This window comes from Drosophila subobscura, chromosome O (assembly GCF_008121235.1).
Source record: "Drosophila subobscura isolate 14011-0131.10 chromosome O, UCBerk_Dsub_1.0, whole genome shotgun sequence".
In the NCBI taxonomy this organism is placed as follows: domain Eukaryota; kingdom Metazoa; phylum Arthropoda; class Insecta; order Diptera; family Drosophilidae; genus Drosophila; species Drosophila subobscura.
The window spans coordinates 11,982,510-12,006,069 of NC_048533.1; the positions used below are offsets into that span (position 1 = coordinate 11,982,510).

A 23,560-nucleotide genomic window follows, 5' to 3' on the forward strand; every position below is an offset into this window, starting at 1 on the left:
GGGGTTTTGTTGCTAAACTAATGCTCTCAATTCTCGCTGCCTCGACATTTGCATTGCAAATTGCGCATTTTGAAAAGCGCGACAATTACAGCTCACACGCACAGGGTGTCCTCGCCGACACTCTCATCTCCTCAAGCCACAATCCCCTTTCAATCTACCCAAATCCTACAATTTTCCATTCGAAAAATCTCTGTTTTCCATCGCACTGTCGTATGTTTTCCACTGTTTTTCCCTGCACCCCACACCACAGCAGTGTCTTTAAAAGCAATTAGCGATTAGCATGCGAAACTTTTCAGCTTTTCAGCAATATCTCAATGAGCAAAGGGAGGGAGGATTGAAAGAGGGAGAGAGAGAAATAGGTTATTTAGAAGCCTTATGATACCCTAGAAGACACATTGAATAAACACTATAAATTACCATAACATAAAAAATAAATCAAAATTAAATTATTTTTTTTGGAAAAAACATACAAAAAATATTCACAATTGGGTATCCATAAAGATTTCTTTTCGCATAGTTCTCCAATTTTCAGGTTATTTTTCTTCATAAAAATATTAATATTTAATCATATTTATACCCAAGATTCACAATAAGAAATATTTATCGTCGAAAAATAAATTTTATCACCCATTTAAAAGTTTGAAAAATATTACAAATTAATTTACATTTAAGTAAAACCAAAATATTTCTTCTTTCCATCAACAACTTATGTATGAAGAATCGTCACGCCTCCTTACAGATCATCAAAGGGTACACCAAAGTAGCGCTTAAGAACACCCATTCCAAACCATCTCCATCGTAAGACAGACGCCGCATTGCGTATGTTGTCAATCCTCGTACATTCTCCCACACTGACATTAGTTTGATTTGCATTCACTTCATTTAATTCTCAATTCCTTTTGCGTTACTTGCAAGCTTTTTCCTTTGCTTGTCGCAGCAACCCGCTCTCTTGCCATGGAAGTTTTCTCGCTTTTTTTCTGCACAATTTACATTCACAATTGCTCATTGATTTTTGCATTTGAATTTGGGATTTTCCACCATGGATTTTTAAATGCATTTTCGCTTGGCAATTTCCTGGACTTGCCGCTTGCCGCTTTTAATTGTGTGTGCATTAAAATCGCAAACGCAATGATGCATTTTTAATTCAAATTAAAAATCGTCAGTAGCGCGTGCAAATTGTATGCAAAAATCAGGCCCCATAAAACCATAAGGAAATTTGCCATTGGTTTAGAGTGGAGAGGGGAATAGGATTTGGCGTGGGGTTGCGGGGTTCTGTGGGTTGCTGTGGTGAAGCGTAAAAGATTTTTTGGTTTGCGACAATTTCATTTGCTGATGCAAAAAAGTCAATTAATTTGAGAAGAATATATAATTACGAGAAGGCAGCAACAGACAGAGAGGAAGGGTAAATGCAGCAAAGGAGCGATTGAGAGGGAAAGCCGAAAAAAGGGGAAATAAGAAATAGATAAATTTAATAGTAAAATAAATATAAATAAAATGTAATTTGTAATATTCAATATAAGCAATTTATCCTTGTTTTTCCTGTCAATTTCCAAATAATTTATACAATTTCCAACGTCTTACACTTAAAGAACAAAAGAGAGACAGAATTTAGCCCCTAAACGTATCTAAAAATGCCACACACAAAGCGCACATCGGAGAAAAAACCCAATCCAGAGGATATGCCAGAGTCTATCATATATCAGCATCCCCAAATGGACGAGGAATTCATACACGGCCAATCAACGGTCGATGATGTGCTGCAGTTTATGGAAGCCATTGCCGATGCCAACAAAGCGGAGTAACTAACCTTTTTAAGCATTATTTTATCCCTTAAATAAAGATCTTCCCTTGCCTAAAGTGCCGCCACTTCCAAGGAGAAAAAAAACTATAGTGAAAAACTGACAGATGAAAACTATGTGGTCACAAGTCGTTCGTTTTATGGCAGCAGCTATAAGCGCAGCAGATCAAAGACCAAAGTCACGGCCAACACCAATCAGTTTACGTTTATGCGTCAAGTCGATCTGGATCTAAAGAGCCGCCAGCTGGCGCGTATCGAACGGGAGCGTGTGGCCGACAATTTTCGACGTTTGGGTAATCATGAGTATCGCAAGGAGAACTACGAAATGGCCATTCAGCAGTACACCAGAGGTCTTGCCACCATCAATGATACCCCTGTGCTCTATGTGAATCGTGCGCTGTGCTACATCAAGTGGGTTTCCACATTAATTTCTCTAGAAATGTATCCCAAGTTCCCTCTTTTGCAGACGTCGTGAGTTTAAGCGTGCCATCATGGATTGTGATTATATTTTAACCTATTTGGATCCGAAATATCTGCGTGCCTGGCTGTACAAGGCAGCCGCCCATAAGCGCTTGAACGATGAGAGTCATTACCAATTGAGTGTCTATATGGCCAGGCGTTCGAATCACAACGAAGATGAATTTATTAACAACTTTTTGGACAAGATGCGATCGCACCTTTGAGCGAGAGAGCATCAGAGAAAATATTTAGCCAAAAATATAGACAAAAATTTAAGAAATTTAAAAATTCTTGTAAAAATCTTGCCTTAAATATTTTTCACACATCTTTTTGTTGCTTCAATTCATTATTCCCTGCTCTTTATCCTCATCTCAGCTTTCATTATGATGCCAATCAGTGCCAAGAAAAAAAACTCCCTTTTTGCACTGAATTTTCCTCATTTCCGCTTTGGTAGTGAAGGCGAAAGCCAACACCTTTCGCGGCGATTATGTTTCAACAACTTTTCAGTTGATTAGCCGGGCATTTTCTTTCACTCATTTTCTTCGCCCCGTAATTAACTGCCAGCTCATAAAAACCAAGAGAAAAATCTTCAACAAATTGATAAAAAGGATGAGAGCGAACGGAAAGCCAAGGAAAAGTCATTGAAAAAATTAATTGAAAAAAGTGATTCTGAGGTGGATATTTTCTCTGTCTTCAAAACTGCACTCAAAAATCTAAGAAAAAGAAATTTTATAAAGTCTGTTAATTCCATTTGACTTGTGCGCCTGTGGCCTGTGCCTTCTGCCTGCTGCTGGCCATTAAGTGGATCAAATGTCGACCAGAAGTTGACCCAAATATTACTCCCAGCAGCAGCAGCAGTTGCACATTTCGTAGGCAACAAAAATTGTACAAGGACTATGGACTAGGACTCGGGGCTGAGACTGAAACTACGACTGTGGCTAATGTTCTTCCGTCTCCAGTAGCTTGACTTTTACCCACACTTTTGCCGCCTCTCTCTTTCTGTCTCTCTCTCAGTCAATTTGATTTTTTAATTAAATTTATTATGGCAAACAGCATAAAATTTTATGTGGTTAGGAAGGTCCGTTCCATTTCTGGGTCACATTGCTAATGACTCTTCGAGATGCAGTTGCAAGCACATGGAAGAGAGGCAGAACGAGTGAGCACTGTATGTGTGGCAGCCTCCTGCTGCTCCTGGCGCTCCTCCTTTGGACAGTAATCTGCTGCTAATGCCTTTTGGGTCTCTCTCTCTCCCTCTCTGCGTTCTGCCTCTGCATCCATGTCCTGCCTCTCTGGTTTGTTTATTCAATTAGTTTTTATGAAAATTGTATTTACCATTCCGGTTTGCCTTTTTGGATTTATGAAATATGTTTGCATTTTTTGCATATATATTTTATTTCATATTTTATTATATTTTTATAGAAAATTGTGCAGCGTCAGCAGAGCAAAACGAAATCTTTTGCTGAAGAGGAAATAATCTGAATTGTAGTTGAAGAAATGTTTTTTTTTTGCTGTGCAAAAACTGTTTGTCCATTTATACAAACAAATATATTTTCATATTTTTCTCTAAAGAAAATCTTTTGATGAAAAGAAGAATTTTCAAGGGCTTTTATAGTAATTGAAAATCAATTTGGAAATTGTAAGATTTTTCTTTGATTTCTAATTAATTTTTTTTACGTATTTGTTCTCAATTTTCAGAGCTTAAATTTTGTGCAAATGATAGGCCATATTGCTGTTAGTTAATTGACATGCAATATAGTTTTAAATTAAGTTTTTCCGTTTCTTATATTTAATTAAGGATTTCCAGGACCTTTTCCTGAAATATCTTGGCCCAAAATTCCTTTCCCAACACACACCTGAGCCAGAAGAAGATTGTCCCGTGCTGGATGGACATAAAATAAAACGAAATTTAATTGAGGGCCGCAGCCTACTCTGCCCATCTCTGGCGAAGAACAGGAAGCTGTTCTGGACCTGTCCTAAATCCCAAATGCTTATGTTCAGGTCGTATCTTTAAAAAAGAAATATGGGCATTGTCGAATGAGCCACGCGCGCCATTTACGAGTTCGTGGCTAAGAGAGCGCACACACAGTGCGTATACGCAGCATTGCCAGCAGTTACGTACACGGAACAAGGCGAACACATTGCGTATACGCAACATGCAGGCCACATAAACATTCGACACATTAAATTGTGTTTAATTGCAGTGGCCCCCAAAAAGAGGCGAACACAAAAAAAAAATTGGGAATAAAGCAGAGAATAAATAAAAGTGAAATGAGGGACAAACCCAGAAAAAAAAACCTACGAAACAGGAGATACGCTTCGGGATATAGAGTTCTCATGAAAGCTGGAGATTTGGCAAGAAAAAAGGTGGAAAAACTGAATCTGTCAGCAGCTGTTGCATTATTTCCAAAAATATATATTCAAAAAATAGTTTTCTGCTCTTTCAACTGTTAAATGCCTTTGTAATACCCTCCTCCAAGAGCATACAAAAAGTTCTGTCTCAAAAAATAAGCTAATTAAAGCTGGCAGCTGGATGGATGGACACTCTCCATGTCATAGTGAAAGTTTTCACAGTCCAACATTGTTAGTTCAATCGCATGGAATAATTTATTAATTAACTACAGTTTCGAATGAATGAATGAACGATTACGAATGGCACAAGGAGCAGGCAGAAGGATGCCCGAAGAACCCAGGCATGGGATTTCCAATTCGCCCAACGCACATAACAGGAGGAAAATCAATTAAAAGCGCTTTATGTGCGCGACAGTCAACGACTTGGACGTCGCCTTCGATTCGTTTCGGTTCGGTTGGGCTTGGCTCCTGTAGACCTTAGGGGAGGACTTCTCCTTGCACAAGTTTAGCGCCTGGCAAGTGGAACTTTGTTAGTTAGTAATTAATTGTTACAGTTCCAGAGACGAAAACTGAAACTGAAATTGACTGCAGCAGCAGTAGCAGCTGCCAGACCTTTAGCATTTCCTCCTGCTTCCTTTTGGCTTCTACTTCTACTCCTATCCTCTCTCTCTCTCTCTCTTCCCTTTGCCTGCCAATTTTAGCATCCTTCGGTTATTTATGTCAAATGCTCAACATTATTTATGTTGCATATTGGCGGGGCATTGTAGTAAATTAACCAACAGAACTCCAATCCCCCACGGGCAGGAACTGTGGAGTTGGAGTCTGAGCCACAGCTGGCAATTTTGTGCCCGCGTTTATTGGAAATGTCACAATAACTTTGCAGTTATGACAATTTTATGACCAAAAAGATGTTTGCCTGAGCGCGGATTCCATAACCGATTTCGCGAGGATAATTGAAATTCCTTTGGGGCATAAGGATCGAACTTTGTGGCAGAGGGGGAGAGAGCTAATGAAATTTTGTGGAAGAAAACTTCTTTATTAATTTGCCATTTATGTGGGAGAGGCCAGATTTGCCATTAAATCAGCTGTAGGTTGGATATGTATCATTTTTGCACCCAGCTCCAGCTGTAGTCCCTCTCCGGCAACCCCTATTCCTACTTCCCTTAATTCATTCCCCTTTTCGATACAATCTTTCCATCATTTCAATCTATTCCACATCTCTATTTCTTTCATTTATTTGACGACCCCGACCAGCGCCTATCTTTAATCTTTCATTCGCTTGCACTCCCCCATCCCAGAGTACATTTTCGATAATTACCCGTAAAATGTCGTGCTACACATTCAGTATCCATCCGCCAATTCCAATTGAATGGCATCACCGTCCCGTCCCGTAACCCTCCGCCCATGTTCATTTCCGTTTTGATGGCCATAACCAGGAAACTGCCTTTGGCCTCGCCACTCTACTCGCTGCCCGCTGTCAATGGTATCTCAATACTATCAATACTAGGCGCCAAAGTCAAGTCGTGAAATAGAAAAGAAATCTCTGAGTGGGGCAACACAAAAAAGGAACAAAAAAATAAACGCCAACGGAAACGGAAAAGGCTTAACAGCTGCGCTCAACCGGACACTGAGAAACGATGATGATGATGATGGAGGGAGAGCGGCAGGCAGTGTCCTATTGGACACTCTCTATCTGGTAACCCGTAAGCGCATAATCATGAAAATTGTCAGTACATAATGCCTCAAAAAAAAAAAAGGCCGATGGCCAAAGCCGAAAAGGCGGAAAAGGTTTTTATTCGCAACTTTACTTACTTTTACACGCTTGACTTTGAGGACGGGCGACGGCACCAACGATTGGTGATGCTGAATGTTGCCACACACACAGTGGAGCCAGCGTATGATTGGCAAAGGGGCATGGGAAAATGTCAGGGAAATTTAATTCACTAAAAAACTTTCCAATAAATCCATCTACAAAGAACTTTTCTTCAGCTAATTTAAAAATTGATTAAACTCTTGTTGAATCAATTTTCTTTCTTTTCTTTTTAATGCTCTTTCGCACCACTGTGCGCCCCTTTGGCAGAAAATTTTGTAGAGCGGAAAGTAATTTTCTTGCGCTTTTTATTTGCTCTCGTTTTTTTATGGTTCGATTTTCCCCAACTCTGAATGCTGTCCACTCTACGCTCCACACTCCACACTTTCCTGGCTGGGTTGGTCGTCGTCCTGTACTGTGTCCTCGTATTAGCTTCCCCATCTACAACAAAACTGGGGGGCAGCAAGGAAAGGAAAACTTTACTTTCACATACTCCGTCGGCCTGGCCGCACTTTGATTTTTTGTTGTCTGGTTTTTCTTTTTATTTTCCCTTCGATTCCATTTGTTGAGCAGCAGCGTAGGAGGATGAGGACGTGTAGGACTCTTTGGCTTTTGCTGCTGGCGTTGGCAAAAATCAACTTTTGCACGTTTCGATTGTGTAAAGTTTTTATGGCTTTTTGATTTTTTTCACTTATTGCCATCGCTAGAGGGGGTCCGTCCTGAAGGATGTGTTGATGATGACGATGGGGCGTTGGGCGGTGTTTCTGGACACAGGGTCTTGGGTTCTTGGGTTGCCTGTCATCATCAATAAGGTGCCTCATTGAAGGCACTTAAATAATTACAAGATAATGGGCATTGCCAAGGGGCACAGGCGAGACTCTTTAGCCACTTTGATGGTGGAACATTTTGTGGCGAGGCAAAGGCTTAATGCAAACCGTGCCAAGTGCCCCGCCCACCACCCCGTGCTTCTTTTTGATTCGAAAACTCTTTCACTACCAGTCAAAGGAAAATAGTCTCTCCAGAGACACAGAGAGAAAGTGAGCGTGGGGATGGGAGGGTTGGAACGGTATGCAAATATTTGGTGTAGCGAAAATCAGTAAAAGTAAAAGCCTCTCTCACTCTCTTTCTCTGTTTGTTGTCACTTTGATTTGTTTGCCTCATTGTAAATATTTAATGGACCAGAAATAAGTGCAAAAGAGTTGTCATCGAAAGAAGAAGGTAGCCCCAGACAGCAGAGCTGCTGCCAAGAAGGTCGGAATGCGTTCGTTACTTGACAATAATAATGCCCTATAAACATCGTACAATAGGTAGGCCCTGGCGGCCAAGTCATTCCATATTTTTACCCTAAATCAAATCTTAACTCAGTTTTGCTCTGAATTTCTGAGCTGCAAAAAAAAATTCTCAAGTATAATTTTAAAATCTAAATTATTTTAAGCCCCAAACCATGTTCTGCAAGGATAAATCGTCGCCATACGTGTACAGCATGTACAGCAAGCGGAATGACAAACTGCAGCGTCTACGCGAACAGTACGCGCGCATGCAGAGAATCAATGACCGCGCCATCGATATGAAGATGCGACAAGTGCGGCTGCATCGACTGTTTCGCGAGATCGAGGACATCAGGGAGGAGATGCCCACCAATGGTGTCGTTGGAGGGCCAAAACCCGTGCCGATGCGGCGACACCTGCTGCCCGAGGAGCCGCCAATAGAATCCGAAACAGAGTCAGAATATTGGCAGGAGAAGCAGCCACCTAAGCCAGCCACAACCAAGAAGGACGGCAAGGAGCTATCGCCTAGCAAAAGTACAGAAAGCTCTCCCGCTGTCTACAGTTTGTGCTACTTTTAAGTTCTATGAGATTTTAGATCATTCGTAAAAACTACTTTTCGAGCAAAGAACAGCTATTTTGAAGAAGCTTTTGAATAAATTTGTTGTTTTTTTTATGTATCTGAAAGGAAAATAATTAAACATTGATGTAACCATTTTAAACAAGAGTCTTCTGAAGACCATAAATCTAAAAGTGATCTTCGCGCTGCGCAGCAGCAAAAGGGAACCCAGAGCACAAAACGGAAATAACAAGAAGGCGCGCGGTATCAGCAGCAGCTCGAGCCGTGGACCAGCTCAGGCTGTGCCTCTGCCGCCGCGCAGCAGCAGAGCGGACCCAGAACACAAAGCGCAAATGAGAAGAATGCGCGCGGTACCTGAACTAATGCAGGCGTCGAAGACTTAGCAGCAGCTCGAGCCGTGGACCAGCTTCTTCGATGGCTGTGCCTCTGCCGCCGCAGCAGCACGGACCCAGCACGGACCCAGAGAAGAAGGCGCGCGGCAAATGAGGCGTCAAAGACTTATACACACAAACATCCATGCGCGCGGTTGCATTGCGCATACGGTTAATGCAGGCGTCAAATACTTACCCACACAAACATCCACGCACTATTTCGTATGAGGGGAGAGCGCACAGCTAGTACTTAAAATGAAGATCGTCAGAGAAAGAGCAACTGAGCTGCAAAATTTTATACAGCAACAACAATGCGAGAATTGCAAAGAGTAATGGAAGTAGTTGCCGAGAGAACAAAATCGGAATTAAGAGCAGAGCACAGTTCGTAAATGAAATGAATATCGAAAGATTAGGCATTGAGAAAAAAGAGCAGCCAAATACAATTTGCATAACCCATAACAAATTTCAACTAATAAATGGACAAATTCGCTGACTAATTTATTCCACAAAGTCTACCTGAACTAATTTCTGCATCAAATATTTGCTTTGCATTTGGCCACTCCATCAATTATTTCTGTAAAAACAAACGATAATTGAATTTATCAAATATTAGCAAATCCAAGCTCTTTTAAATTTAGCGATTTTTGTGCATTTCGTATCCGAGTCCTCCACATAAATATTTGTTTATTGAAAAGAGTACTCCATTATTTTGCATGGTGCATTTTATTTTCTTTGTAGTGGAATTGCATTTTCATTTAGCCCGGAAGCTGATCAACGCCCTCTCAAACACACACTCAATTCTATAGAAAATACAAATAACTTTTATTGATAACGAATTTGCAAAGACTGCTCCCCTTCACATATCCTCAAAAAAAAAGCAAAGAAATAGTTGAAATATTTAAAATTTATTGCGAGCTTCCACTCCTTTTTGTTGTTCCTGTTTTGTTGCGTTTTTTTCGTAAGGCCGTAATAAATAAAATTAAATTATATGCAAGGGGCAGAAAAACTGGTGAGCAATTAAAAAAATAAACACGTTTGTAAGCATTTTTATACACAAAGAAAAAACTACATAAAAGAGCAGATAAATAAATACATTTTTGTGGATGAAAATGCGATTGAATCTTTTTCGATAATACCCTGTGAACAGCAGTTAAGGGGTATATGGGGCTTGAAGATAAAAATGTTTGCCATGCGGGACAAAGTTAAGCATTTTCCAATGTGAAAATAAATCTCAAAATTATAGTGGAATTTGAATATCTTTGGGTATCACATTTAAAGGGTATCTAAAGCTTCGTTCTGTCTATCCACCATTTCTTTTTGTTTTCCTGTTGATTTTTTGTGCATTTCTCTTCGATGTTTTTCAATTCCCACAATGGCCCGAAACAGGACAGTAAATATTTTAAATGTTGTCAAGTTTTTTTGCTCTCCCTCTCTCTCTCTGTATTGTATGTTGCCTTTATTTTCCTTGCCTTGTTTTCCATTTGTATCGTATCATTTATATTTCAATTTGAATTTATATTCGTGTGGACGGGCGAGTGAAATCCCCTCAAAATACGTTTTTGGCTCATAAGTTAATGGAGAGGCGAGTTCTGCCCTGCAATTGGCTTTAAAACTGCAACTGCAAATGCACTTCAAAATTCAATTTTTTCCGTGTGTTTTTTTGTTTATTACTTTGTAATGTTGATGCGATTTAAACCATTTTTAGAACTGGGTCAACATTGTTTACCCCGTGCAACAGTTTGTTGTGGAATTTCCGCATAAATATTGATTGATTTTTTTCAGTCATTGGTTGGTCTCCATTTTCATTGGGAAATCATTTTAGGGTGAAGTGAAATCTGCCTCACCACCCCACCTATTAGCCTTCAACAAGTTCTTTTCGTTTTGCTTTTCTTTGTTTACTTATGATTATCATGTTGAATCTGCCATTTCCATCTACCCATCGTTAAAACCCTCTTTGCCCCCCCCCTCAATCCATTTGTTTTCCCTTTGAGCTTTATGTGGTTTTACGGCAAAAGTTCTGTCTGTGGTCGCATCGCGAGCTTTGATTTGCGAATACGAATGCGGGTGGCTCCCTCTTCCCATCCCCATCCCATCACCCCTTATATTTTAGCATATTAAATTAAAGCAAATGGCTTTGAAGGCCCAGCTGCTGCTGCTGCTGCTACTCCTTCTTCCTTCTTCCTTTTCCTGCTGCTGCTTCTGCTGCTGGTTGGGTGATAACTCTAAGTGCTGCCGTCTAAATAAGTGATGTTTGAGGCTGGCAACGCGAAAGAGAATGGTGATTTCTGTGTGGCTTGAAACAAGAGAGACCGAAGAGAGAGAGTTTACGGTGGGGGGGCTTAGAATTTCGAGGAGCACAAGCGGCCAAAGCCCGCGGACTGAGCTGCTGAATAAACACATTTTTGCATTCGCTTTCTGATGAAAACTCCTCAGCTGTGGAAATCGGTTTAGACATCTGGCAAAACGTCATTGCCATTTGTCATTTATGCTCTTTCTTGGTATAACGTTTTTTTTTTTCTTAAACAAAGAACAAAACTTTAATAGAAGATTAGTGCTAGAGTCAAAAGTTGCAAAAAGTTTAGATGTGATAAAAAATGTTAAAAAAAAAATAAAAACTTAAAAAAAAAAAAAAAAAAAATAAAAAAAAAAAAATATTTAAAAAATGTATATAAAAAAACCTAAATTTATTTGTAAATATATTTTCCATTCAAAGAATTTAAAATTCAATTTAAAACCACTTTTCTCAACCTTTTCCAGACAAACATCTAAAGCAAATCATATCATTAAAATCATTAAAATTAATTATTTAGGTAATTAAAATATAATTCCATTCTATACCGATTTATATCAAAAAACTTTTAAGAGGCTCTATTCAGAATAATAGGGGTTTTAATGGAGCTCTTCTTCCACTAAAATCACCGCCACCAGAACAGCTATCGAGCCAGCTATAAATATTCAATGAATTTCTGAAGAAAAATCAACATAGAAATGTTATCTTAAGTTACCCACAATTACTTCAAAATCTCAAAAGTAGAACAAAGAATGGGAATGCAATCACCACATGCCAAAACATTTACAATTCGATATCAAGTGCATTCCATTCAGTCACAAAACAGCTGTTTGGGTGATGCCTTTATACACAAGTGTTTGAAAGCTTTTCGAGTTTTCAGTTTAGAAAATTTCTATAAATTGCTGCCACATCAGGTGTACGCTTCATAGTCATTGTTGAGTTTTTGCCTAAGCCAGAATGAGGATCGGTGTGCAGAAATTACTAATTTTGTTGGCAGCCACTGTCACGATGGTTGAGTGTAGAAAAAGCCGAGCCAAGGATAATCGATATTGCACCTCAAAGTATTGCAAAGCCGACAATATAGCGTGCCATAACAACGGAGTGAGTTTCGGCCCTTTCAAAAATAAAAACTTTAATGGAAAACCCAAATTATATTCCATTATATATTTAAATAGACCCTCAGCCACGATTGCCATCACAGCTCAAAGTTCATAGAAATGAAACCGTACAAAAAAGCGCTTGACAGCATGTTTAATACGGTGCGAAATAAGGTGGCCAGAGGTGGTTATCGAAATCTACCAGTGGCCGGTCGCATGGCCCGCATGGTGTGGTCCGAGGAGTTGGCCTGGTTTGCCAAGCTGCAGTTAACCCATTGCCGTTTACGCTTTCAGCAATGCATGAATTCTCCATACTTTTATTATATTGGCAGTATGGGCGATGAGGTGATCAGACCCTTGGGCCAATTGGTAATACCCGAATTATCCCACATGAAGTCCATGGTGGAGTCGTGGCACAGTCAGGTGACTGGCATACCGCGTTCCGATACACTCCGTTTGCCCAGTTCCTATGCGAAAGTGTAAGTAAAAAATACAAATCAAAAGATCTAATCCATTGTCTCTACTCTGCCGCATAGTAATACCTTCCGCAGCACATTGCTGATCAATGAGAAGAATTCCCATTTTGGTTGTGCTGCCATAACGTTTCAGTACACGGGCTACAAATATTTTTTATTCTGCTGCTCCTTTGCCACCATGAATATACCCGAACGACCCATCTACAAGTGGAGCTTAAGGCCCGGACAGGACTGCTACAGACTGGATAAACAGTACAAGAATCTATGTGCTGAGGGAGAGCGTTATGGCAATGATGTGCCCGTTAAAAATCTATCATTACATATAGAACCCATTGATACAATGTGAAAATTAAACACTGGAATAAATTATAAATATATAAAGCAATTGACAAATTATTTGGAATTATTTTTGAGTATTTTTGCTGATTAATTTTCTTTTGGATAGAGTATTTACAGCTTGGGAGCCGTTTGAACCGATTTACCTTATCTTCAAAGTTTTCTTTTTTATTAATAAATATTTTCTCTTTTCTTTTTCCTTCCACAGCTCAATTGTCAAAAAGAAAAGTTGTCCAATCCCTTTTTTGACATTTCAGCACCTCTGCCAATATTTCATCTTTAATTTTCGCTCTTTTAAATTTCATTAAAATTAAAATTCAACGTCTTCCCCTTCAATGATTTGTCGTCTGGGATCAGCTCCAACTATAAATCGCCTCAAACCCTAAAAAGAATCTCAATGGACACGCGTATAGCGTCTTCATGCATCATCATCATCATCTTTATCGTCCTTGTCGTCGTCGTTGTTGCTGTCGTCGCCTTTATCCTTTAAAAGCCAGGACTCTTGGACTTAATGTTTAAATATTTCATGAAATGGAGCAGCAGAAACAGAAGCAACAGTGGCATCGCCGACAGACAGTTGGAATAAAAACCAAAAAGGACGTTGGAGCGCATATAAATAATGTAAAAAGTGTGAAATGCGCCTAATGGTGTGCCAAGAAGAGCAAGACAAACCACTCCCGGCTGCAGGAGCCATATGAAATGGCGCATAAAATGACAATTGACAGCTGATGATATTTTCACTTGAGTGGGTTGTGGGTTTCCCTTTAACCATTCCCCGAATATCATAAATATTTCATAGAAACTCTACAGAAAACACACAAAATCACACGGAATAAATGTAGCATTTGCATGGACTGTCATTCCCTTTGGAGACGTTTTTCACTTTCCTTCAACTCAGCAACAAAACAGATCAAAACTCCACCAAATTCTACAAACGTTACAGTTCAGATTTTAGATATTTCTCTGATCTTCTATTGCCATGTCTTGCAAAGGTTGTCCGCCTTATGATGAACAGGATAAATCTGGCATATATTTTCCGCGCTGCTTCCAGTGGGTACGCGGTGTCTGCACCAAAAAGAATCCCGGCAATGTGGCAAGTATTCATGGCTTGGCACAGCAAGTGATGCCCAAATTTTTCGATGGCCTCGAACTGGATTATGTGCATCGCCTGGCACCGCACAAGTATGTCACAGCCTCATGGGTGTTGAGTCACATGAAGGCGGCGGGCTTTCGCTTTGGCGGTCTCTATACATTTCGCCTCACAAATGATGTTATGGTAAGTGGAAGACCCTCTCCATTTCCCTTAGATAGCTCCCTACCTCTCTCTCTCTCTCTTTCTCTGTGTTGTCTTAGCGCACACCCACAATTATTGGTGATATACATCCCTCAACGCAAGCTGCCAATCTGAATATCCTTTACTACCCATTCGAGTGCCTTCGCATGGAGGCCTCCCTGCAAAAGGGCAGCGACAAGACGCCCGTGGACAGTCAACTGACCGTCGAATTGACACGCCCCTGTGACACTTGGTCTGCTAATTTCTATAGTGTTCGCAAGCAGACCGGCCGCTGTACATTGTCCTTGATGCGCGCCATCACCACACATGTGGCATTGGGCGGCGAAATGCTGTTGGAGTGGAATGCGCCACAGAAACTATCCACAGACTATGCTTTGGCAGCGCGGTAAGTTATAGTTCATTGCCAGAGAGCATTTAATTCTAGGTTAATCCCTGTCCTTATCCCCTCTTAGTTATTCGCATCACAATTATGCTCTGTCGGCCACTGCGTCGCGTAATGGCGTAGATATTAGCTACTGGCAGCGCATCTATCCGCAGATACAGATGGCCAATGTGTTGGCCTATAATTATAGCACAAACAAGACCATAGCCACAATTGGCTATCAATGGAACTTTTGGGATGCTGCCGTGCATGGCATGATCGATTCGGATGCTTCTGTGGGCGTTATGTGGACCAAGTGGGTTTCGGAATTCGGGAATTTTATTTTCTTTCTCTCTGTCATGTTTTTTTCTTGTAGATATTTCAGCAATTTTCCGCTAGAAATGGGCTTGAGTGTGGTCATGAGCATACCCACAGATCGTTTTGCATTTGGCATGCGTTTCGTCGTCGATCCGAGTGGCTATCGCTCTGGCGAATAATTGTTTATATTTTATGCATATTTCTTTTAAGATTTAATTCACCAAATTACCAATCGATTTTGTAGTTCAAAAGACATTAAAACTAGTTCAACTTTTCGCCAAAAATCAAAGTTTTATTTTGAGTTTTTGCGGCTTCAATTTTTTGTTTCTTGCAGCAGCCACTTTGCCACACGTTGCACGCACACACACACACACACGCAGAAGTTTTTCCCCACTCGAATGCATTTGATTTATGCTCCGCAAAGTCTAGACACTGTAAATATTTTTTAATGCCAACAGAAATCTCAGCTCTCAAGAATCGCACACACACCACACACACCGCACACACACATTTCTGTGTGCCATCTATAAATCTTATATAAATACAATTTACACAATAAATTTACACTCCATTTGGAGCAGAGAGTTTCACAACAAAAAGATAATGGCTGTTAATCCAGAATGGAGTTGGAAAATCTGCGACCACAGATGGTTCTCCACTGACACATGACCCATAAACCAGGCTAAAGGTTAGCTGTAGATTTTCGAATTAAATTTATTTTATATTTAAAATAAAGAATCGGAAACTCCATAACCACAAAAGCCCAAGCAGCCATAACTTTCAATTGATTTTTGGCCAAAAAAAAAGGGTCTCAGATTGGTTCCTTTTTTGGCCAATGGAAAATTCTTGGACAAACATTTGTTCTGCCTTTAAATTTGCATGCCTGTGTGTGTCCTGTGTCCCTACCAAAAAAGTTTCCAACACACGAGTAGAGCAAATATTAATATTTCAATAAATGTTGGAAATCCTTTTCTGCACCCCTCCAACAAGGGGGTAAAAGTTTTCTCAACAAGGCCCTGGGGCACCGACAACCCTCACTCCCCCGCACTGTGCCGCTTATCGACGCCTTTACAAATCATTAGATTTTCATATCCGATGAATTTTACAACAATTTTTGGTAGCAGCAACCAAAAATAAATAAAGAAACTCGGCCGCCGACATGTCAATTTGTTTGTGTTTTTTTTTTTGTCGTCCTTTTACTGTGCGGAATGGGGTGCTGCTGGTAAAGGGGGGAAGTCATGCATATGCAAAGGATATATTCCCCAGAACGTGTCGTCGCCCATTTTATGTTTATTTAAACTTCACTTTGTAGGCGGAAAAATCATCGTCGAACAATGGGAAGGAGAGGCAAAAAGAACAAAGGAAAAAAGCGAAAGAAAGAAGCAAAAAATAAATAAACGAAAGAAATTTCATATTAAATAAATTACATGGAAAGGCGTTTCGGTTCGGGTTGAATGGAATTAATAAACGGAAAGAGCTCGCTGAAGGGGAGAGGAGGAACAAGTTGAACGAGTAATTTTGCGCCTTTAAACTTGAACAATTCGTTGATTAAACAGTCTCTTAGTTACTCTTACAAGCCCCATAATATATGCTGGCACAAATTAAAGACATTTTACATGCCAAATAAGTTGGAATTTGGTTTAGTTTACATCAAAAATAATCAAAATTTGAGGAATTTATTGAAGTTTAATTACTACAAAATTTGATAAGAATTCCGATAAAATTTCTGCTGCAAATAAATTCCCATCTTAAAGTAATTTCCCATATTTAAGCATAAATATGCATAGAAAACAGAAAACAAAAGAAAATGTATGCCAAAAACCAAGGGAGAAGTAAGTCAACAGCAAAATTAGAAGCGACTAAAATAAAACAAGTTGCGTAAACAAGAAGCAGCAGCAGCACAAAATATATACATAAACATACAAATTATCCTTCGGGCAAGAAGTTTTTCTGCTTAAATAGCAAAAGCAGGAAAAAACGCAAACGAAAAAGATGAAAATAAATAGCAAAAAAATAAGGGGAAAAAACTTGTTTGCTTGCCCACATCGACCAACATTTATGTTTATGTTTTGAGTACAGGGAAAAAATGCGGAAAACCTCTATAAAAAAAAAGAAACACATACAAACACACACAACATTTTGGGCTGTTGTTTTTCTTTTGTTTTTCTTTTGCGTTTTTGGGTTCGCCGAGTGGAAAACATATTTAATTAAAGCTATCCGCATATTAAAAACTTTTCCCACCCACTCGCCAGTCTGCCACCCCACTCTCGAGTGGCTGCCTGGGGGAGGGCAGGAAGTTTTTTTCTCTCTCGTTGTTGCAGCATACTTTACGGCTAGCAAACTCTTAAGCTTTGCCACATTACGAGGCATAAACATGAATGGCCAGAAATACATTTTTTCAGGTAACGAAACTTTAGATACCCTCTGGAAAGTCCACAGCTTTAATGGTAATATTCTGTATTTTATCGGTAAGTTATTTAATTTATTTTCATTTATTTATTATCGCATTTATTAGAAGTATTTTTTTTTATTAAATTGCTTCCTCTGCTCATCATACTCCTCTTCTGTTAATAAAAATATAATTTTTTTTGTTGGACCCTGAACTGGTTGCGAGAGCTTTAAACAACAAAAAGTGCCCCAAGGCGCCAACAAGCAGTGGAGTTGGGGCTCGGGCTCGGACTCCGGTCACTCTCAAGTTTTATAAATATGCAAAATTTTAATGAATTTTTGTTTGCTGCCCTGCCCGCAAATTGCCGCCCAATTTACCCAACTTCACCTCCTGTAGTCGATCCCCGCAAGACAAAATATTCATTCATTTCAATGCGGGGCAGAGCAGCCTTTTAAGCAGCTTTAAAATGCGGGTCAACTCGGGGCTTTTCATTTACTCGTGATAAGAAGGCCAAAAGTGGAAATTAAAGCAAACAAAAGGAAAGGTAAAGTAAAAATTAAGGACCTGCTGGTGGGAAACAAGAGAAGAAAAGGCCGACTAAAGGCAGATTGTGCTGTGCACGAAGATTGAATGCTCTTTGAAGCATTTTCCCAGTCTTTGCTGGTAAGTGACAGTGGGAGAGAGGTACAATAGATTTTTGTATAATTTTTGCAATGGATTTCTGCTTAAGAATGCGAAGTAAAATCCTCCACAAGCATATCTTGCTCTCTCACAGTGCGTCTTAGCACTTAAAATGAAATTTCAAATACAAAAAACATAATCTCATTGTAATCCTTTTGATTTTACCAGACAAAACACCTTAAAAATTCTCCATATCCCTTTTTTCGCGAACTCCATTAAGACAGAAAGGAAAATCTTAAAGGAAAATGCCTTGTAATGAGCACAGACATACGCACACACACAAGCCCACAAGCACACAGCTGGAGCTTGAGTATATCTCTCGACCTGATGGTAATTTCACTCACCTTTTCATTTAATTTTGTTTCTTTCTTTGAATTGAAGTGAAAGTCATAAAATCGTAATAAAATTGGCCAACTTTTAATTTAATTGCGAGATGCGAGTGAACTTTTAACACTGAACCGCCCACCCGTCCCGTCAGTTTTAATCTTACATTTTCCCTTTCTACTTGTTGTTGTTCTCTCTGCTGCTTGTTGTTTCTTTTTTTAATTCAATTTTCCAGCCACCACAAAATGACATTTGACTTGGCATCGCATTAAACGGGTCCACGCATTAACATAATCAGCTCTCACATGTGGCTGGTTGAAGGGGCAAAGGTGCGGGAGCAAATGGGTCTTAAGGCGAGAGAAAGTCAGGCAACAAGTGGGCAAAGTGCGGGGAGAGAGTGGCAGCTTGGCATAGCACAGAGTGTGGCAGAGTGGCTGTGTCTGTGTCTGTGGCACTCTGGCACAATTTTCAACTTGAATTCCAAGTAAGTAAGTAGCTCTCTCATGCGTTTGCTCTCTCTTTCTCTTTAGGCCAAGTAAATGCGCTTAAACGCATTAAAAGGCAGGCAAAATGTTTGACCATCGCATAGGATGTTGGCCTGTGCTATAAAGGTGGCTCATATGAATGGATACTAAGTGTCTGACTAAGGCTGCTGCTTAGCTTTGGTTTTTACTTCATGATATGAGGGATAATGTGTGGGGGATTGCTGAGAGTCTGAGAGAGGGTTTCAATCAGTTGAGTAAAGATGAGCTCAAGATGATGGAAAATCATAGAAGTTTATCGTTTGTATGCCTCAAATTAGAGACATTTAAAGCAGCAGAAGCAGCTCATACCCTAACTTTTTTCCAGTGTGTCTTAGCAGCACGTAACTCTTCCAAGAACTTTAAAGTTTCAGCCACATGCGCTGGCCAATTTGCTGACCACTTTTATTGGCTCTATTACCTTTGGCTCCTGTCCTAAATAACAGCAAAAGCAACAGAAAGCCTCTACTTTCTGTTCTACTAACACGCAAAAAAACGTGAGAAAGTAGCGGCATTCCTTCCCACAGAAACAGAGACACAGAGAGAAAGCCCGCAGGCTGGCAGCAGCTGTTCATCTTACAACAGGAAACGGAAATTGTCTATGGGTTCCGTGCCGTTTTTCTGCCTTCGGTTTCTTACAGGCCTACGCAGCGCGTTTGTGTGTGTTCGTGTGCAAAAGTTTTCCTTTTGTTAGGCGCGTTTTTTGCCCCCCGATATTGATGTTGTAAGGGAAATGGTACGAACAGTTGGACAGTTTAAGTGGCATGTCTAGATAGGCTGTTGGCACTTGTAAGGATGGGGAGGGATCTTAAATGTACATACGTTTCCCCATTCCTTTCTTTGGTAAATGTTCCCATGAACTTTTGGAACTGCATAAAATCCAGAACATCTTCGGGTTGGCCTTTAGCCACTTTCCACAAAAGATTCCACCTTCGGCAACTGCGGCGCAAATATTAATAAAAGAAAAAAAGGTAAACCTGCATTTCAACATATTTTTTTGGGATTAACCGCAGCATAAAAAATAATTTAAATGTCATGAGGGGCGCCACCCGTCAACTACCAGCAGAAAAACAGACTTTTCTCTCCTCTCTCCAATTTCCAGAGGCGAAAATAAAACCCAAAAAAAAAGAGGAGGCAATGGCAATGCCAAATGCAGTTGATACGCGGAATACAATTTTTTTTTTTACCATATTTAAATTGAAAATCAAACAGCGTTTGAAGCGGAGTATGGGGGGACTGCAGGCGCTCGCTTCTCGCTCTCTCTCTCTGTGGCGTTTCTGTCTGTTGTGCAATTGAAGTGCAAACTACATAGAGTGAGAGGGAGAGAGAGAGCGAGTTATGTTCTGTGCAGATCTCCAAATAGATTTTCAATTAAATTCAATCAACTTTTACGGTGGTGCTGTTCGAGGCCTGCCAACTGCAGTTGTTCCACACAAAAAGGAGGAGTTTTTGATCTGATCTATCGCAAGTTCAGGATGATATTCACTTGAACGATTTTAAATTTGTGAAACAGTTTCGATATTCATCGGAATAAGCCATGTTTAATAAGATATTTACCATAATTATCGTAGTTTTAATACAACAAAAAAAATATATTTTATCTTAATATAAAACACTTTAAATTAGCTAAAATATATTTAATTTGTAGGAATTCGTTTTGATGTAAATATAAAAACGTTTAATTTATTTAAGAAATATATTTAAATCAAATATTTTAACTTTCCGAAGAAAATGTTTGCTAGAAATTGTTAAATTTATTTTTCTTTTTTCTCTAGGTGTTTCCTAATCAAAGCTCTCAGATTTCTTACAATTTTCTAATGAATTCCAATTCCTTTTCTGATCGCTTAAGTTACTTCAAAACTCCTTCAAATTCCCCTTGAGAGTGCATTTGTAATCAAAAGTCGAATTTCGATGATCCAACCAACTTGGAAATGAAGTTTCGGCTTAAAGTTCTTCGCTAAAAACACAAAACTTTTGAAATGCTCTTAAAAATAAAAAAAGTCCTGGGGTAAAAAGATGCAAAAGACAGAGGTAGGGCAGGGCGAGGGTCCTCGCTGTTGGTGTGTGTGTGTGTGTCTAGGATACGCTGCGTTTAACACAAATGAATATGAATGCGGGCACGACCACGGGAGACACAAGAGCCAAGAGACGAGAGACGGGCGACGGGCATGAGCGAGAGACGTTAGATGTGCCATCAGCCAGGCTGGCAAGGAGACAGGCGGGGTAAAAGTGCTAAATAAAAATTTAATGTAGTGCGAAACGTTTATGAGCTGCAACCGCAACTGAGATGAGAGCAGAGCAGTGCACAGTAGAGAGCGAGAGAGGGGATTGCAGGGGCATGCCACGGATACCCTATGGGTGCTGTTATTGCCAGGGGGAGAGCCAACCAGGCGGAGCGTTAAATAAACAAGTGGCAAAGTGCGCAAAAAGTTGACTGGGCGTATCAGGCAAGCGCATCGCCCCCCTGCCGATGCAGCCGCCTCAACCGCCCCTATCTGCAGCAAGCCCCTAAACGAATCCCAGCCAAAAAGCTACTTCGTTATTCCATCAGCATTTTCATTTGGCAATTGAAAAAGTTGCAACAAAAAGAGTGTACTGTACTTTATGGTGGCATTCCATTCTAGCGGTGAGATTTGATGACAATTTTATTGTTGTTTAAATGAAAATTGTTTACAAATATATTTAAACTCTTTACATGCCTGATACCTGCATGGCAAATGATTCCCAATTCTCTTCTCTTAGCCTTCACATGCAATAAACATCATTTAAGTTCCCTCGTCCTCCTGGCTACCTCCGTGCAACGAAACTATAAATGTATCCAATATTCTATCCATCTCGGGAAACACATTTTGGCAACTACAATAAACGGCTTGCCTCATCAGGTTTGGATGCCAACAGCCTACACGCACATCAAATGAACATTACGCATACGCCATGCATGGCCCCGCATGTCATGCCTGTGGACAACAAAGGCCGACTGCCCCTGCCACTGCCCCCGTCCTGCGCTGCCCTGCCTGTCATTTAAGTCAATTGCCAGAAGTCAACAAACCCCCAACACAGACACAGCTTCAGCCCAGTAAAATGTACATAGAGAGGTGCGTCGAGGTGGCGTCGCCTGACTCCCTCGCTCCTGCAAATCCACTCTTCCTATAGATATGGTCAACAACAACTCATGCAATTGCGTGCAAATTACCGAATTAGCCCCAGCCCAACGTACACCTCAACGCGTTTTCCCACTGTCGATGTTTTCCTTTCAATTAAAGCGAGCACCAAATGGCATGGGAGGTGCCACCAATAAAAGCGCTGAATGACAACAACGTGCTATAGAAAATTAACTTGACCAGCAGCGGGAGCAGCAGATAGACCAGCAGCGGGAGACACAGGAATGGCAGCAGATGGAATAACAGAAGCAGCAGACAGACCAGCAATCCATGAACCTCCTGTTAAGGTCCTCATATTCTTCCTATTTTTTTGTTTGTTCTTTTCGTCACGTAGTTTGATGCCAACTGTTTTATCGCCAAATAATACACAAAAACATTACGAGATGTTCTGGCAATTTGGTAAGGTGGAAAAATATTGCTCTTCAAATCGAAAACCAATTCACATTAAAGCTAACTTATAAGAAGAGACGGCAAATTCTTCAATGAGAAAATAAAATAAATTAAAGTAAACAATTTCAAAGAAAATAAATAGAAATTGAGAAAGGATTTAATTTGATGTATCCCAGGGTATATTTCAACACCATTTGTTCCTCGTTTTCTCTGAAAATGCACCTATAAAATAATGAAAACTCATTCTTCAAGCGTGCCTATACAAAATAAATATTTGGGAATGTTTTTCAGATGAAAACTCTTCATTAATCTAATAAGAAAACAAAATTTAGAGCCCAATAAACTCAAAATGTCATTAAAAAAATGACTCTGCAGTTTTTAAATATAGAAAATGTTTGATTTTATAGCACAATAAACCTCTAAATGCGTTGAGCAATCAATAAAAAATTCCCACCCACAAAAAGTATTTCTTAGTCAATGCCTACACCTAAAAATATTTATTTTACCTTAAAAAAAACCTCAAAAATGTATTTATTATCAGTGAAGTGGAACCGTCTTTCATGCTTTAAAAAAACCACTCCCTTCACGAGTCATCATCAACATCAACCGAGTCTCTCTCTACTCGCAACACGCGTGCGTGACACTCACGTAGAGGCGGTGCTGGGTAGCCACCAGAAAACAGCACAAACTCCACGTTGATGCTTCTATTAAAATTGTCTGGCACGTTTCGAAGTCAAAATGTCATTAAGAGGATTTCGGTGCTCCTTTCTTTTCCTTTTCCGTCTTCCCTTTTTTTTGGCATTAAGTTGTCCAGTTTTTGGGGAAAAATCAATTTTCATAAATATTACATTCAGCGGCAGGCAATCGGCAAAAGGCAGCAGTTGCATGTGACTGGCCCCTGCCTTGTTGCTCTTTTCACCTTTCGTCACGAAGTTCTTGCCACTTTCTTGCGCGCCACCCCCTTTTTCGGGTTGGCAAAGTTCGAGAGGCATTGCGAAAAAGTTTTTCTCGGTCGCTTTTCCAGCAGCGGGTTTTCGCTGGCGCATTTTTAAATGGTCACGTTTTTCAGTTTAAGCGCCACACGGCACGAGGCATGGCACCCGAAAAATACATCAAAGCCAGGGCGCGAAAAGTGTAAACAGGCGCGTGTTGCAAAAGGCGGTTTGGGGCGGCAGCCTCTGCCACAAAGTTGCACAAAAAGGAAAAAATGCTGTGCAGCAGCAGTCGCTGCTTGACGAAAGAGAGAGAGCGAGCGAAAAACTTGGCAAAAGTTTTGTAAACTTTTTAAAC

The 23,560-nt window shown here is 40.1% G+C and overlaps 3 protein-coding genes across 4 annotated transcripts; all 3 read left to right on the forward strand.

Annotated features, from left to right (window-relative positions):
• Nucleotides 1-1,620: 1,620 nt before the first annotated feature.
• Nucleotides 1,621-2,495, forward strand: LOC117896820 (tetratricopeptide repeat protein 12). Its single transcript, XM_034805323.1, has 3 exons — nt 1,621-1,798; nt 1,859-2,209; nt 2,265-2,495. The coding sequence occupies exons 1-3, from the start codon at nt 1,632-1,634 to the stop codon at nt 2,479-2,481; spliced, it is 735 nt and encodes a 244-aa protein (XP_034661214.1). The 5' UTR covers nt 1,621-1,631; the 3' UTR covers nt 2,482-2,495.
• Nucleotides 2,496-11,849: 9,354 nt separating this feature from the next.
• LOC117896716 (allergen Tab y 5.0101-like) lies at nt 11,850-12,852 on the forward strand. Of its 2 annotated transcripts, none has more exons than XM_034805176.1 (3): nt 11,850-12,023; nt 12,098-12,498; nt 12,556-12,852. In XM_034805176.1, the coding sequence occupies exons 1-3, from the start codon at nt 11,880-11,882 to the stop codon at nt 12,839-12,841; spliced, it is 831 nt and encodes a 276-aa protein (XP_034661067.1). In that variant the 5' UTR covers nt 11,850-11,879; the 3' UTR covers nt 12,842-12,852. The 2 variants fall into 2 exon arrangements, with proteins under 2 accessions (XP_034661067.1, XP_034661068.1); XM_034805177.1 differs by having other exon boundaries at nt 11,852-12,023; nt 12,098-12,501; nt 12,563-12,710.
• An 880-nt stretch (nt 12,853-13,732) lies between these two features.
• LOC117896665 (mitochondrial import receptor subunit TOM40 homolog 2) lies at nt 13,733-15,089 on the forward strand. Its single transcript, XM_034805112.1, has 4 exons — nt 13,733-14,107; nt 14,185-14,510; nt 14,578-14,802; nt 14,863-15,089. Exons 1-4 carry the CDS (start codon nt 13,811-13,813, stop codon nt 14,981-14,983), a joined length of 969 nt encoding a protein of 322 aa, XP_034661003.1. The 5' UTR covers nt 13,733-13,810; the 3' UTR covers nt 14,984-15,089.
• Nucleotides 15,090-23,560: the final 8,471 nt, after the last annotated feature.